The following is a 15,618-nucleotide window of genomic DNA, read 5'->3' on the forward strand; positions in this document are numbered from 1 at the left end:
TTCTAGACAGTACAAAAATATATTTCACTGCAAAATGTCAGTTTGGAGCTGAAGAATGAAGCTTTTAAAAATATCTTCTAGAAAATGAATTTTTCATACAGCTTCCCAGCTTAACTAAAAAAAAAGAAAAAAGTGGAGGGATCTTATCACTCGTTTTCTTTATCTAGATATGTGCTTTCTCTGAGAGGACTGCCTGCCACACAGGAGTGGGACTGCTGCTGTGCCTGCTAGTCAGCCAGTAGCTGTGATGCAAGCTACCACCGCCCAGGGGTCACTCATTACATTGCCGCTTACCCGCTGGAGCTGGGCAGATCTCATTAAAATACCAGGTTTGGGATCTCGAGCTCGCCTTTCAGGTGCAAGAGTAATTTTAGGTACCCACCTTGGAAGTGGATCCAACGCTTCAAAAGACTAAAACTGTTTCAAAGACTAGCCTTCAAGACTCCTGTAGCTTTTGTGCATATACCACTAGAAAGAATTCTTGTTTTCAGTCCTTCAGACTTGATGGAAACAGAATGTATGGTTTGGTTGCAGGAGTATTTTTCTTTACACTGTTAGTTTGCTTTGAGGGATAAAGCAGAAAAATACAAACTGAAGGTGATTTTGAATGTGGGTTTGTTTCCAGAATGCAAGCTGTAGTCTGAGGCACATTTTGGTGAAAACACCTGGGAATCATAATTATACAGGTTCCTCAAATCCTTTTGGTTTGGTAATTTACTGCAGTTTGCTCATGTCTGGGTGGAAGTCCCCTTTCCACAACTTCTACTGTGTGTGTAAGCTAATTTCTGACATTGAGGTGAGTTAATGATTTGCATTTCTTCAGTGTAATGAAACATCAAACCAGCTTCTTTGAATTCTATGGAAATACTCAGAAAATTGACAAAAATAGTATTGTTGTCTGAAATGTAAAGCAGCAAAAGCTCAAACTTCTTTAGTCATCTTAACATGTGTCCCTAAGAAAGTGAAATGCTAATGATAGCACTTTGTCCCCAAATCATCCATTAGTATATTGGCCTGGATTTGGGTGATTTGGGCTCAGTTATCTTTTCTACCTCTGACACTTTAAAAACTGGGATTAGTCTTTTTCTGTCTTGTTGGAAAAGCCGTAGATGCCATTGTAAGAGAGGAATCAAATTTAGTGCGCATAACTGAAGTTAGATAAAAGACCATTTGTTGATTGATGGTTACGTATAAAATTTTGTGCTGCAGTGTCACTGGGACTGTGGGTACCTAACACCCGATGTTTGAGATTGCCTCTGGAAACAACCAAAGCCAAAGTTACCTGTACACACCTCCATTTCACTGAACAGGCAGGCAGTCAGTCATCTTGCACGCCACAGATTTTGTAGCACCTTCAAAATGACTAACCTATCACTGAGGAAATGCTAAACAAAATATAGGTATTACAGCTTCTAGAGGAGTTGAGAAAGTCACCTTCCCAATGGGAGCAGTTCTTCCGCATCAAATTCTCAAATGGGTTTTCTAAGTGAACATTATGAGTTCCCTTCTCTGCCTGGCTTCACACTGCCTAATAAATTTAAAGATGCACCTTCTTTCACCAGCTATTGCAGCACTGGGTTTTTTTTTTTTATTTCCCACTCTGGGACTGACACAAGATACTTAATAGCAGCACTTCACCATGGATAGCAGTACACTGAGCAATAATGTTGTTCACCTGATGTGCAAAGAAAGTTGCTCTAGTTTCCCTGTAGATGGGCTGCACCTGCCCTTTGGAAGAGTCAAAAATGAAGATTATCCCAGGTGTTTAAAGAGAGTACCCTTCAGCTTCTGCTTTATTAAACTCCTACTGTGGCTCTTTAAAAGCATAAAGGACTTCCTGAAGTTTTGGATGTGGAGAGCTGCTGGCAGAGTATACTGTCATTCGGTTTGGAAGATGCTCAGACTACCCCAGTGCTACAAATGTTTGCCAGGTTCTTACAACTGTGCATGAAGTACTTGCTCTGTAATATAGTCGAGTGCTGCAATATTGACTTCCCTTCAGTTTCAGTGTGTTTCTGAGGAAGAGTTACTGAAACAGATACCTGCAAGGCTTCTATAAAACATACTCTTTGAATTTCTTAGGTTTGTTTGTTGGGGTGTTTTGGTGTGTGTTGACTCACTTACCAGTAAGCTATGAAAAGATAAAGTTGCTGTGAGAGTGGGTTGCCTATGATAATGGCCTAGGGAAACTCTTGAGTTCAGTTCAGGTAGAATCTAGGCATTCAGACCCTGGTTCAAAACACCGACTTTTCACTCATGTCTGGAATCATGTAGCACTTAAATTTTGAACTTCTAAACTACCATGCAACCTAACCTTTTGGAGCTAGCTACATAGACTCTAGACAGTGCTGTGTCTACTGCTATTCAAAACCAAGTAGGGAACACTTGACTTCTCAAGTGGACCTAGTTTCTTGAGCATGATCAAAGACTACCTACTGCATTTGATTGGCATTGAATTCAACACTAGGTACAGGAGGTACAGCTGGTCTTACTCAAAAATATGATAGTGCAAAGGTAAATATAATGTGTTCTGAATAATAGCTTAACGTTTATATCACTCTTCCAAAAAATGGTTAGTCTTCAAATCTGCAGTTGCTGCTTCCCAACAATCTTCTCTAACTGCTGATCTGCAGTCTGATATCACATCCTTCCTATTAAATCATGTGCATGACAGTGTAATGGTTGCTATGGAGAGAATAAGCTAGAGAAAGAACTGATGCTAACACAGCGAGAGGAAGGTTGTCCTGGAGAGAGGGAAGAAGAGTCCTGGTTCCTTCTTCGGAGACAACTTCTGTGTTTTGTCTTAAATGATCAAATGAAACTCATAAACAAGTTGAAGAGCAGGATCCAAATGAACACCGCTGCCCCCCTTCCCCTTGCTCAAACTTAGGGCTTGTTTCATGTGGCTGTTCTGTACCTAAACAAATACAAAGTGAAGTATTTGTATATTTCTGATGGAGATTTCATCTAGGCCCACTTTAGTGATATCATAATCCTTTCTGTCATCATTGCCAATGACAGAGAAAAGTTGCATATGAATGGAACAATACCAGATTTGTAACTGCATGCTGCAACCTTAGCACATGCTATATCATATTCCTGTTTATAACCATATACATACACATCTATACACACATTTGTATGTATACACATGCACATGCTTTTTTTCCCATTCTACATGTTATTTAATCACAGATATTCCTCGTGCAGGACACGTTATGCTTTAATGCTGTTGCATTTTCTGCAAACTTTTTTGTTATGAGTTATCAACCAGCGCAGGTTCCTCTCCCCTGTCACCCCGTTCTGTATCAGGAGCTTCCAGAAAATGTGTTGCAAAACAAAGTCCCCAGTTCCTCCCCTCACATTCCCTGCCCTATCTCTGCCTAATCCCTGGTAGTTTCAATGAAAGCTGATAGGCTTTCTTTAGGCAATTTGGGAGGAAGGGGAGAAAAGCAAGTTCCAGGCACCAGGTTTTTTCACAGAGCTTGCATCACTGTTGGTGCTTACTTGTCACACAAGACGAAGGAGATTGAAGGCCTCCACTCAAGTCAATCTGAGCAGTTTTAGACATGCCTTACCTACCTTTCTCCCACATCTATAGTTGGAAGTTAGTACTCACTGAAATAAAACCTGACATCTTACATCAGTAAGTCTGAGAAAAGTGGATTAAGGTTTCATTGGTATTTGCTGGGAAAAAGATCATTTCCTAGGCATCCTCCTGCATTTTTCAATAACTATAGCACCTATCTGTTTTCAGAGAAGTTCCCATGGCAGTGGTTAATGGTCTGAATCTGAGAAGAGCAGCTGCAGGACTTGTTCAGAGATGATGGGTACAGCTAGCGTTGCTGTTGTGGGCCATATTTGGGTCATGCAAGGCAACCAAGAAAATTGCTTAACCACTTAGGTTTCCTATTTAGTTGTAGGTGTCCTTGTGGTGTTCTGTATGAGAAACCCTGAAGTGATTTGCCGAAGTGGCAATACTTGGTTCTTTAAAAAACAAACCAAGAAAATAAACCCACCCACCCACTTTCTAGGTCATCTGAAGTTCTCATGAAACTGTAGGTCCTGCCAAGAGCTGCAATTAGAGGTAGTTCCTAGGCTTAAAGGTGAGAGATTGCATGTTCCGGACAGGAAGTGGTTAAGTGCTCAGATTGAATTGAATACTGGTACACTGGGCAAGAGGGGAAGGCCAAGTAACGAAAGGGTAAAGGAAAGAGCAGAAAGTGGTTGTCTTGAAAAAGGCCAGCAGTATGATTATTTAAATTATTTGCAACAGAAATAGTATGTATTCTGCACTACTGTGTATTACATGGGGCTAAATAGAAAGGAACACAAAGTTAATTTTGTTACTCATCTAGGTTAGTGCAAACTGTTGCTTTTAATTCTGACACAAAATATTGAGTACTATTTCTTTACAGGATTTTTAAGCAGTCTTTACTGAGGCGTTGTACTGCTGTAGACTTTAATTTTACATAGTGCGATGCAAAAACACGGTTAACTGGAAGCTTTTTTTACTTTAAATGCATATAAAAATGCAATTGCTGTGGTTTTTGAGGAAAGCAGCAATAAAACTTAGCAGCCTGCTAGATATCTTGTATAAGTAACATCAAATCAGCACGCTTTTTAATTCTGTAGTAGAAGCCTGTCAATGCTATCGTTTCCTTTTCCAATAGTTCTACAAAGGCTGTCTCTGAAGTCTTTGATACCTTGTGTAGTTGCATAGGTTGAAACTCTTCTCCCTTTCACCGAAGCATATATAGACTCTTGATCATCTGCTGCTCTCACTTAACAGGGAAGCAAGAACCAGAGATGGAGAGAAATACCTCTGTTTCCTCTGAAAACCTTGGTTTTGTTGGAAGTGTGATATTTCTTGAGTACTAGGCACCTCTAAATATGGATGTTATGACTTGTGTAACTTCCCTGCTGTAGTTTTTCACTTCTGCTTTCTTTGCTTTGTATCTACTTGGTAATATCTACTATGATTTAAAAGTGTCTTCTGGTGCATGAGCTTCAGTGTTGAATGTTTTCATGTTCTGCCCTCTGCCATCATTCTAATCATATTCTGATTTGCCTCTCAGTTTCGCTTGGAACCATGAGTTATTAATTCCAGTTAATTCTTTAATTATCTGCAAATTTAACTCATGTTCTGAACAACAGAATCTGTATTAGCATTTTGGCTGGTTTTGCTATCATAATGTTTCCATCTTGGGGGCATGTATACCCCTGATCTTTTTTGCCCAAGAAATTCACTATTAAAGTAATCCCTAGTTTGGCTGGCTTGACGGTCAGTATTTTGCCTTTCCATCCCCACTTTCCATGTGTCAATACCTTAAATTAATAAGGTTTTTTCTTCTTTCCCCTTCCCATGGTACATCAGGTTTGCTCCATCTTTGCTTTCTTGGTGTCCTTGTTAATTATTATCTCCCAATCTAGCAGCTCTTTGTGAGCCATTGGCTCATAAAAATGAGCAGAATTCTTTCCTTTTTCTATAACAGAATGCCTATGCATTCTCCCCAGTGCATTTATCAGTCCTGAAAATAACAAAACAACTGGCATATTTTGAAGAGTACGGGTTTAAAAATCCTCTGGTGAGTTAAGTTGGTCTTTCCAATGAAAAGAGGAATTGACTTAAGTATCAATAAAAAAAAAAAAAAAAGAGTGCTAGGCCAACTGTGTACACTAATATTACTTTGAGTCTACTCCTTAAGTGTTTATTTGTGATTAGAATTACTGTAATTTAATTTAGACCAGAGGGATTACTCCTAAAAGCACAAAAGAACTATATTTGGTTTTCAGTCAGTGAGGCATGCAGCTAACTGTCCTTGGCAGCTCTGAAAAATCTTCAATTCCTTTAGGAAGCCTGATGGTACAATGTGAAATACATGAAGCCAGAGAAGGTGCACGTACAGTAGTCCTTGAAATGTCATATCTTAATTTAGATGAGTTTTAATGCTAGGAATAATTCAAAATTATTTGTACTATTAAAAAAAAAAAGGGAGAGAGAGATTGGGACTGTGCATGATTTGTAATATGGAGCTTGCAATTCTTTTCTACCAGTGATTCCACAGCTTAGGTTAGTAAAAGTTAGGATTCTTAATTTCTACAGTTTCTAGTATGTTTCCAGAGTGGGAGACCACTGAAGAATCAGATGTTTTCAAACAAGGTTGATCAAGTCACTGCTTTCAAATGTTGTATTAAATACGTTGAGTAGATTGGGTCATAGCATTTAATTTGAATGCTTTTTATATAATTTGTCTGAGGAACCTAAGCTTGATACATTTCTTCTCTTTAATGAGGTTATGATGTCTGTTAACTTATTTTCATGTGATTGGTCTTCTAGGCAATCATTTGGTATGATCTTAAGCTTTTAGTCTCTAATGCTTCAGGCTAACTGCAGCATGATTAAGCTGTGTGTTTTGACGGGTCTATGATGGGAGGAACCATAAGAGCAACTCTGGCTTCTAATTCTCTGGGTCTTGTGAACTTTATCAGTACCGATGGGGTATCTTAGCTGGCCTATAAATTTTTGCATGTCTCTCTTTTCGCAGTACAGTTATGTTTCTGTTTTCATGGGTTTGCCTCCAACAGTGAGATTCCTTCTTCTGAAATGCGAATGGTCTAATTTCTTAAGGCACATGAATAATAAAGATTCTACAGGACAAGCAAGATCCCTAGGGAGAGCACAGGAGCTTTCAGTAACTTGCATTTGCTGTTTCTTCCCTAACTACTAGCTGTTGTACTTCTTTTTTCTACTAGATAATAGTGTGGAAGTATTGCATTTGCACTGATTATGTTTCTCTAAGAATTACAGCTATTAGTACTTGTGGATATTGTTACTTATGTTATAATTATGTTACTTATACCCTTCAAATAGGGTGGGTTTGGTTTTATTTTTCTTTCAACTTTTTGTCTAGGTTGCTACAAAGTAGAACTTTGATCCTTGGGTTTTTTCAGGCTTTGCCTTTTTGTAAAGATATTCTGGGGAGATAGGAAATGTTCCAAAATACGTATTTTTTTTAAGGTCTAGAAGTATAAAAAACTTAGTACTTTTTGAAAACATTTAGGAACTGCTCAGAGAAACTGTATTTAGAGCATTTAACAGCTGATCTCTGTCTTGAAAGGGTTTTTTCTCCTGTATTCATTATCATGAATGAATATCTAAATATGACTTTTGGTTGCAAATTTGCAAGGTTAAAATAGTATTGAATTGCAAAAAGTCGTCTTAAGCTTTTCTTCAAAAAAGCAGTTTTACCTTGTGGTGACTTACTAATCAGCTGATGCCTTATTTAAGCCATAGAAAGGTGTAATATAAAGGCAGTGAGAGACTTTGGTAGATCAGCTGAAAGTAGAATAGAATGATTTATTTTCATGTGATTGTTTTACAGGTTGAAAATTGGTGTCCTCGTTTACCTTGGAGAGCAAAAAATCCTAATGAAGAAACTGATCAAAAAACAGTGGTAAGAACAACATTAAAACATGAGAAATAATTCAGTAATTGTGATTCATGCAAAAGATCCTGGAATCCTGGGCCACATAAGTGCTAATAAGACTAGAATTTACCATTTTTATTCCTCAGTTCCTCAAAACTGAAGGGAAGCATCCTTGGCTGTATATATGTAGCTCATCGTGTGTTTTCTCCAGTCATTGTACTGTGCTGCAGTCTTGGTCGTAGATTTCCATTAAAAACATTTTTCTGTTTAAATTTATGAAATATTGTACACAGATACTGAGAAGAATTGAAAATCCATAGGCTGTTCACCAGTGTTGAGTGACCATATGTGAAACTGTCCATTTTTATTGTCCCATAAATCCGGGCCTTATATATAAAAATGCCTTAATGGAAGAGGCTTATATACATTTCATTTTTTGTAGTAACATTTTGATTACTCCTAATTTTTTTCCTTTAAAAACTCTACAGCACGCAGAGTTGTTTCCAAACTGTTGTAGCCTAATTACGTAGCACTTAGGTATTTTAAGATAATTTCTGGGCTGTATGTGAACATTGCTTACATAATTTAGACATAGGCTGTCTCATTTTGTAAGGCCAGTTGTTCTTAGATCAGTCTAGTTTTAAAACGAGTATTTCCTTTAAAATTTATACCCTAATAATGTTTCTTCCTTCATGGTATAATAGGACAATTCCTTGTATTTGGGAGATTCATGATATACATGAATCTTCAGCATACTGTTCTGATTTTATATTGTGTGTTCGAGATACTTTAACCTCATTTTGAAGCACATGAACAAAACCATATCTTATATTGCAGAAAAAAATACATTGTGAAATATTGCAAACATATTCTGGGGCTACCAATGCTACTAATAAAAATAACAGTAATTTATGTGGCTTAGAAATGTCTGTTTAAAGATATCTTAAATATCTGAACTAAAACCTCAACTTTAGCATTAGGAGTGTCTCTTTTTTTTTTTCTTTAATGAGGAATGTAAAGCACAGAGTTAACATTTGAGAAGATTTTTCACTTCTGGAAAGAACACTATTTGAAGAATAATTAATGTTTTTTAATGCTTTAATTGAAGGCTGAAATCCGTATCAACTTCGATAATCTCTACAAAATGATGTCAAGACATGAGGAATTCAGGTGGATGATGTTACGCATCAGACGAATGGCTGATACCTGGATTGAAGCAATTAAATCACTTGCAGAAAAACAAAATTTGGAGAAGAGAAAACGAAAAAAGGTAGATGAAAACATTTTTCAGTCCTGCCATTTGTAGTCATATAGGCTCTTTTAAGCTTCTTGTTCCAGAAGTTACTTCAGAGTGGAAATACCAAATATGTCTAAAAAGCATCGTATTTATACTTGTGCCTCTTTTCAAGAAGTATTTTGCTGTTTGAAATTACTGTTACATTGGGTATTTGCTTTACAAACAGTTTTACATACTTTCCATGAGTCAATATTTGAGTAAGTTTTCTAATCTCTTTAATTTTGAATAGAGACTATGTAGAAGTTTCTAAAGGGAGAAACTGTTTATTTACTGCAAGCTGGTGACATTAGAGTGTTTCATATAGTCATAAAAACAACAATTGTACATGTTTTTTGTCCAAAATTGAGACTTTAAATGGCGTATCTCTAGTTTGGATTTGAGTAGACTTAAAGTTGACCACAACTTTGGATTGGATCAGTTTAGACCTCCTTTAATGAGTTCAATTTAAAAACTATGAGATTCTTGAAGTGAAAAGTTCTATTTTATTTAATTCCTTTTTTTTTTTTTTTTTTAATTATGTCAACTAGTTAAGATAAAGGCAATAGTTGTAAACACAACAATGGGTTTCCCTTCCTGCCTTGCTCTTACTGGAGGCAGTCCTGAGTGACAGCAGGCCACGCACAGTCGTGTTTCTACCCTCTCTTAAGTGTGGCTGGCTGCAGCTCAGCTCCTTGCTTGAGATTCTCAGCTCTTGCATGAGGTCTAGGCTCCATGTTGTGGCTCTAATGTTTGTCACATAGCACAGTCCTTGAGTAGGCTCACCTGTCGAGGAGCAGCCCTTCTATTTCAAGCAGCCCTCCAGCCTGTTTCACTGAAGAAATATAACATCGGAGAGTACATAAACTCAAGAATAAACAGAAGTGGTACTGTGCTGCACAGGCAGTTTTGATGGGATGCTCTAGTGCTTATTCTTTGCTTTTAAAAGTCTTTTGAAGTTGTTCTTCTAAAACATATGATGATTTCATTTTAATATGTCCAGTTCAATTCTGGGAGCTGCAAGAGATTAGAACAAAATGGGGTTATGAATGTTGCTTCTTTATAAGGAGTGAGGGAGAAGGTTTTTCGTGTTTGGAAGTCTTTATGCTTGGCATTGTATGTACCCACACTCAAATAACAGTCCCGGTATGTAGCAAAGTGTTTGGAACTCAGCTTCTGTGCTTTTTTAGAAAGGCAAGCACAGATTTCAAGGAACTACAGAGAAATCTCTCCTCCGGTGGCCATGGAGAGGAGAGGTTCGGAAAGCATCCTGTTACTCTTATGCAGTCTTTTAAGTTCTTAATGGCTTATTCACAACAGCATCCTTAACTATACTGTCTTGCATAAGCAAGTATATCCTACTTGAGAATATAAGTGGTTATTCAATCAAAATAAGTTAATGTAAGCCACAACTTGCTGTGCAGAATTACAGATTATTTTGTGTATAACACCAATTTTGGTGGCAAACACTGATCTGGTGGCAGATAATAGTGCAAAACAACACTCTTACAATTATTGTTCTAGAGATCCGTTGCAAAGTTAAATTATTAGGGTGGCAGTATTGGATTTTTTTGTTTGATTTTTTGGCCATAGTTGGAATTTAATAGAAAGAAAAAATGCTGTGAAGTATAATAGTTGCATGTTTAATGTTGATAACTCTAACATATGACTTTCCTTTCTAGATTCTTGTTCATCTGGGGCTTTTGACAAAAGAATCTGGATTCAAGATTGCAGAAAATGCGTTTAGCGGTGGCCCACTTGGTGAATTAGTCCAGTGGAGTGATTTAATTACATCTCTCTACTTACTGGGCCATGACATCAGGATTTCAGCTTCACTGGCAGAGCTCAAGGAGTAAGGAGATTACTTTCACTTTTGAAACTGGAATAAAAAAAAAAAGAATTGTAGACTCTTGAAGCTTCTATTAACAGTATATAATTTCTTGAAGCATAAAATGAAAGTGATAATTCACTAAACAGATGATAAGATTATTTTCAGGAGCTAAGTGTATGTGCTATGAAAAGAGTAATGTGTTTTCATTGTAGCTTCAGGCTCCTGAGACTTCATAAATGAATGCTGTAAAATTCAAACTAAGCAGCTTATTCTTTAACATTCCAGGTGCTTTAACCAGCTGCAATAGGAAATGCTACAGACTAGCATAATTCTGTGTCCTCTTCTTCAGTTTCTGCTATTCTTCACTCAGTATCTCATTTTAAAATAAAAGTTTAAATCCTTTAAACACGTTATTTTTGATGTAGTTAATTGCTTATGTTAGGTCAAATTGCTACCTCACTCATTTTTGTCTTGCTTTGCATACTAGTTCAGCATTAGGGATAAAACATCTGTTTTAAGCTTGAGCACGTACACTTTTTCTGTAGCTTTCATTTTTTTATAACAAACATGACAGCATCATTTTATAGAGAGCTCTTATACTATAAAGCTGTCAATAGAAGTCAGAAATTATTTCAAATAATTTCAAAGCACACTATTTTTGAACATTCCAAACATACTGCTCTCGTTTAAACTAGATGAGGTTTTTAGTGAAAATTAGTGCTTTACTGATGTATAAACATTACTTTGCTAAAAGCTGAGCATCTTTAGCATTTGAATGTTCTTACATGGTTCCTGATTTGGAAAAGACAAGAGTAAAGCTTTTTTGGAAAGGGGAATTATTGGTATAAATATTATTACAGCATCTATTCAAGGTATTTGGAAAGTAATACTTTTCCATATTCCTTCTTTCTTTGTTTAGGATTATGAAGAAGGTTGTAGGTAACAGATCTGGCTGCCCTACCCAGGGGGATAAAGTTGTAGAACTCATTTACATTGATATTGTGGGACTCACTCAGTTTAAGAAAACCCTTGGTCCATCATGGGTACATTACCAGTAAGTGTAACACTTATTTGACCTCTTAACTGCTTTGTGAAGGAGCTTTTGTTGAATAACACATGTCAAAATACTGAGGTGCGTACATTCACATGAATTTGAATTTATTTAAAAGTGAAAATGTGGTTCTCTGTTCTCTTTCACTCTTAGGCATAAAGGGGCTATTACCTGTTTGTTGCATACCATCTTTGTACTCCCCCAGCAAGTTTGGGATTCTTGGATTCAAGCATTTTTAATCTTAATGAATTATATTATCTTGTTGAGTCATCGTCTTTGTCTGTCTTTCCCTCCCTTCTTTACACACCCTCCCCCACCTTTTGTTCTGTAAATGAGTAGATAAGATGAGAGATTATTGGATTTTGTTGTTTAGCTGGAATACCAAAGGCATGTTTTGCTTGTCAGTGTTTGTAGCTATACTGGTTTAATGATTGTGGAGATTCATCTATTCTAATTGTATTCCACAACAACTGCAATGCAATTTTTTCTGTTCCAGTCCTTAAGATGCTGGGCAGAGACTTGTCTTCAGTGGTTGGTCTAAAGAATAAACTGCAGTTATTGTTGCTTCTGTAATCTATAAACATCTTTCTGTTAGAAATGGAAGATGGCGGTCAGAACAAATTACTTTGTACAGCCTTCTTAGTGTCTGCAGCTTTAGAACCACATTTCTTTTTGTCAATAACTTTAAATTAGCAAGCCTCCCATGTGTTGTACGAATACATATCAGCATGAAATAAAACCAAATCTAAATTACTGACTTTGATTTTTCTATACCTAATCAAATTAGCTGTGTTTCATGATCCGTAAAGTCCAGTAAATCCTACTTGAAGGAAGGTATTGAAAGGTGTTCACTGCAGGCAGAAAAACTGTTTTCTCGCAACCTCAGGATTTTCTAGAGCATTGGGTCTTTTCAGCATAATTTTAAATGAGAGCACTATGATCAACGTTGCAGATTAGATTACTCTTAATCTCTTTTTTTGAAGCAGGGGAGTAAACGGATATTCTGGTTTTTTGGAGCCTGCTAATAAAGATAATCCCATTTTCCACTGAGCTACAGTTGGTTGTCTGTCTGCCAGATGTAATTGTCACTAGGCAATCACATACAGTATTGTGGTCAGGATATAAAAACATACTTATAAATTTCAAATGTTTCTTCCCTTCTTGCTTTCTATTTCCTATTTGGCATATTCTGTAATGACGATATGGAAATACACCGTGACATTGAGATCATTAGATGAGCTCTTCAATTTTTCTTGGTTATTTCATGAATCATTAAATCTTAAGTTGTCAATCTGTTTTTCATTGATTCCTAATTTGTAGTAATGATGGACTTTTTCTGCTTTAGGAAAGTAGAATTTAATTCAACTCTAAATAAGTACCTTAGGTAGTATAGGAGGTTTTGTTAGTCCTTTGAAGAAGAAAAAAATTACTTAATGCCTCTCTTCTACAATACTGGATGTCATGGGATGGAAGGGGACCTCATCTAGTCCATAGCCTTGCTCAAAAGTAGATCGGATGTATTTGTCCTTCTTGAGAGATTTTTGCCTGATCTTTTACTGAAGACTGCAAAAGATGCCCCAGCCATTGTTTTGTATTGGTAAGCTTTTCTTTAAAGTGTTTTTCTTGGCCTGATTTCTTGCAAACTGCCCATAACTGCTTATTCTAATATGGTTCTGGGGAATAAATTACTTCCTTCCCCTCTCTGCTAGCCTCTAGAATATCTTATATACTGCTTTTCCTTCAATTTGCTCTTCTTCAAAATAAATTTAGGGGTTTGGATCATTACTTATAATTCAGGTTTCGTAGACCTTTCATCAAACTTGTTGCATTTGTTGGGCATCTCTAATTACTTGATACTATTTCTCAAGTTCAGTGTACAAAACAGGGTCCAGAGTCTAGCAGAGGCTGCCAGAATTGGTTAGAGGAGAAGAATTAATTCATAGCTTCAGGCATGCTATCTCCTATTTGAGGATCCTCTTTTTTTTTTTTTTTTCCTCAGCATCATGAGTTACCTCATAAATTCTGTCATCAAAATATTTTTAAGTTAAAACTACTAAGTCCAGTATAAAGCATAATTATATGTTTTTGTTTAATTCATTCCAGTAAAATAAACATTATCACAAATAAAGCTGCCTTATAGCCCTTGTTCTTTACATTCTTTGCTTTCTTAGTTGTATTTAACGTCAGTAGGAATAATTCTTTGTCTTGAAAGAAGTGTTTTGCTTTGTGCCATATAGTTTTTCAGCAGATATGTGCGGGTCGGCTCAGTCTGGTTTTTGCAGACCAGACTCAAATGCAAATGAATTAAAACTTGTTTATTCACTTCAGATTGGAATAGAGTGGTAGAATAAACCTCTGCCTTCAGATATTGGTAAGAGTGCCGTATATAATCTTTGTGAGTGAACTTGAGCCCTGAGGAAATTTTTAGGTTTCTAGAACTAAAATCAGGTTTCTAGAACTGCTAGCTCAAAAGAATGACCCTGCTGCTCTGAGGGGTGAGTATTTCTGAACAACTGAAATACTGTTCTGTACGTCTGAGATCTGTAGCACCAATGACTCTTGGTAGCAGATGCTTTATCTGCGGTGTAATTGGTGCTGTAAATAGCATGAATATAGGAAAACAGATCTCATTTTTGAGTGCACCTTATTTTCAAGCAGAATGCCTGGGCATGCTGTATTTTTCAGTTCTGAAGTCTGGATATTTGAATGCAGTTTATGTGCAATAAAGCAACATAAAAATTAGTAGCTTAATACAGTTTGATGAGTGCAGCTCACTGCGTTTCTTAGGACCCGCATCCTCCATACGGCACATAAGAATCTGGTATTTTTTTTCATTTTTCTACAGTCTCTCTAGCAATGACTCATTCCCATATGCCAAAAATCCAACTGGCTTTATTCTTGAAATAAATTAACATGACAGCTATCCTGAAAAAAGAGCAACATTCCTGCTTCTTACATGTTCTCTAGAATACATCTGTTTTAGGAGGGTTATTTTCTGGCGAAGTTTTTGCATTTTAAATGCAAGTACTGAGTGACCTGAAAGTTAATGTGTGTGTCTTCAAGGATTTCCATAGGCAGATAGGAGCTGCTCATGATCTGAGCCGGCTGGACATAAGCCAAAACAGTCCGGAGTCCGTGTATCTGTGCTGGCACGTTGCTGTGCCTGAGCTCAGTGCACCTACAGAGCTTCCAAACCAGAACTGGTTGGGTTTTGACCAGCTTGCTCCCAGGAAGATGTCTGCAGCCACTGTCATACATGTACCCTTTATTTAACAGTTTATGCTGGCATAAACACTAGTTACTGACAGTGATGGGTGCTGCTGGACAGCATTGCTTGTTTAAACGAAGATGAAGTATGTGTAAGTAGAGAAAAATGACACCCTCAGGAGGGAGAAGGATATGAATAAATGTGTATAAATACTTCCACTAGGACAGCCCAGTTAAGATTGTGCTTGTGCCCAATATTTATGGAAAAATGCTCACTTTAAAAATGGTGATAATCCTGGGTTACTTTTGTCTGTTTGTTTTTTATAAGACCCCAAATTCTCACGTCTAATATGTTAGAAGAAAGAAGACTTTAATATGGATGTTTCTATAAGCAGTTTGCCACCCACCAATCCTCTTTTTAATTAGTCAGTGAATAGACTAATCAGTCTGACACCAATTCCAAGGCATGCTGTAATTCTCTGCAACTTCAGGGCTAAAGCTAGGTGACATTTTAGGAAGGAAGGGGGAATGGAGTAAAAATTGAAGTTAAAATCACACTAAATTAAGATTTTTATTTAAAATATATCCCTGATTTAAAAAAAATACTGTTTTGCATTTTTGAAATGAATTATCTCACTTTAGAAATGCTAAAATATTGTATGTAAAAAATTAAACTTTTCATTTTAAAATAGTTCAATTGAAAGAGATTTAAACCACTAAGTGAAACAAATGGAGAATATAGTACTTGGGAGACAACTGAGGCATTTGTACATATGTTAAAATACCAGTTCAGCATAACTGGCATTAATTACATTCACTTCTAAAT

The 15,618-nt window shown here is 36.7% G+C and overlaps 1 protein-coding gene across 3 annotated transcripts in view; it reads left to right on the plus strand.

Moving 5' to 3' along the window:
• Positions 1-15,618, plus strand: part of MGAT5 (alpha-1,6-mannosylglycoprotein 6-beta-N-acetylglucosaminyltransferase) — a 139,079-nt gene that overhangs the window by 77,763 nt on the left and 45,698 nt on the right. For all 3 annotated transcript variants that reach the window (XM_030016610.1, XM_030016609.1, XM_030016611.2), the window contains 4 exons: positions 7,386-7,457; positions 8,539-8,700; positions 10,386-10,555; positions 11,454-11,588. In XM_030016610.1, coding sequence (XP_029872470.1) covers positions 7,386-7,457; positions 8,539-8,700; positions 10,386-10,555; positions 11,454-11,588 — 539 coding nt within the window. The remainder of the gene's footprint in view (positions 1-7,385; positions 7,458-8,538; positions 8,701-10,385; positions 10,556-11,453; positions 11,589-15,618) is intronic.

The sequence above is a fragment of the Aquila chrysaetos genome, chromosome 6 (genome assembly GCF_900496995.4).
Source record: "Aquila chrysaetos chrysaetos chromosome 6, bAquChr1.4, whole genome shotgun sequence".
In the NCBI taxonomy this organism is placed as follows: Eukaryota; Metazoa; Chordata; class Aves; order Accipitriformes; family Accipitridae; genus Aquila; species Aquila chrysaetos.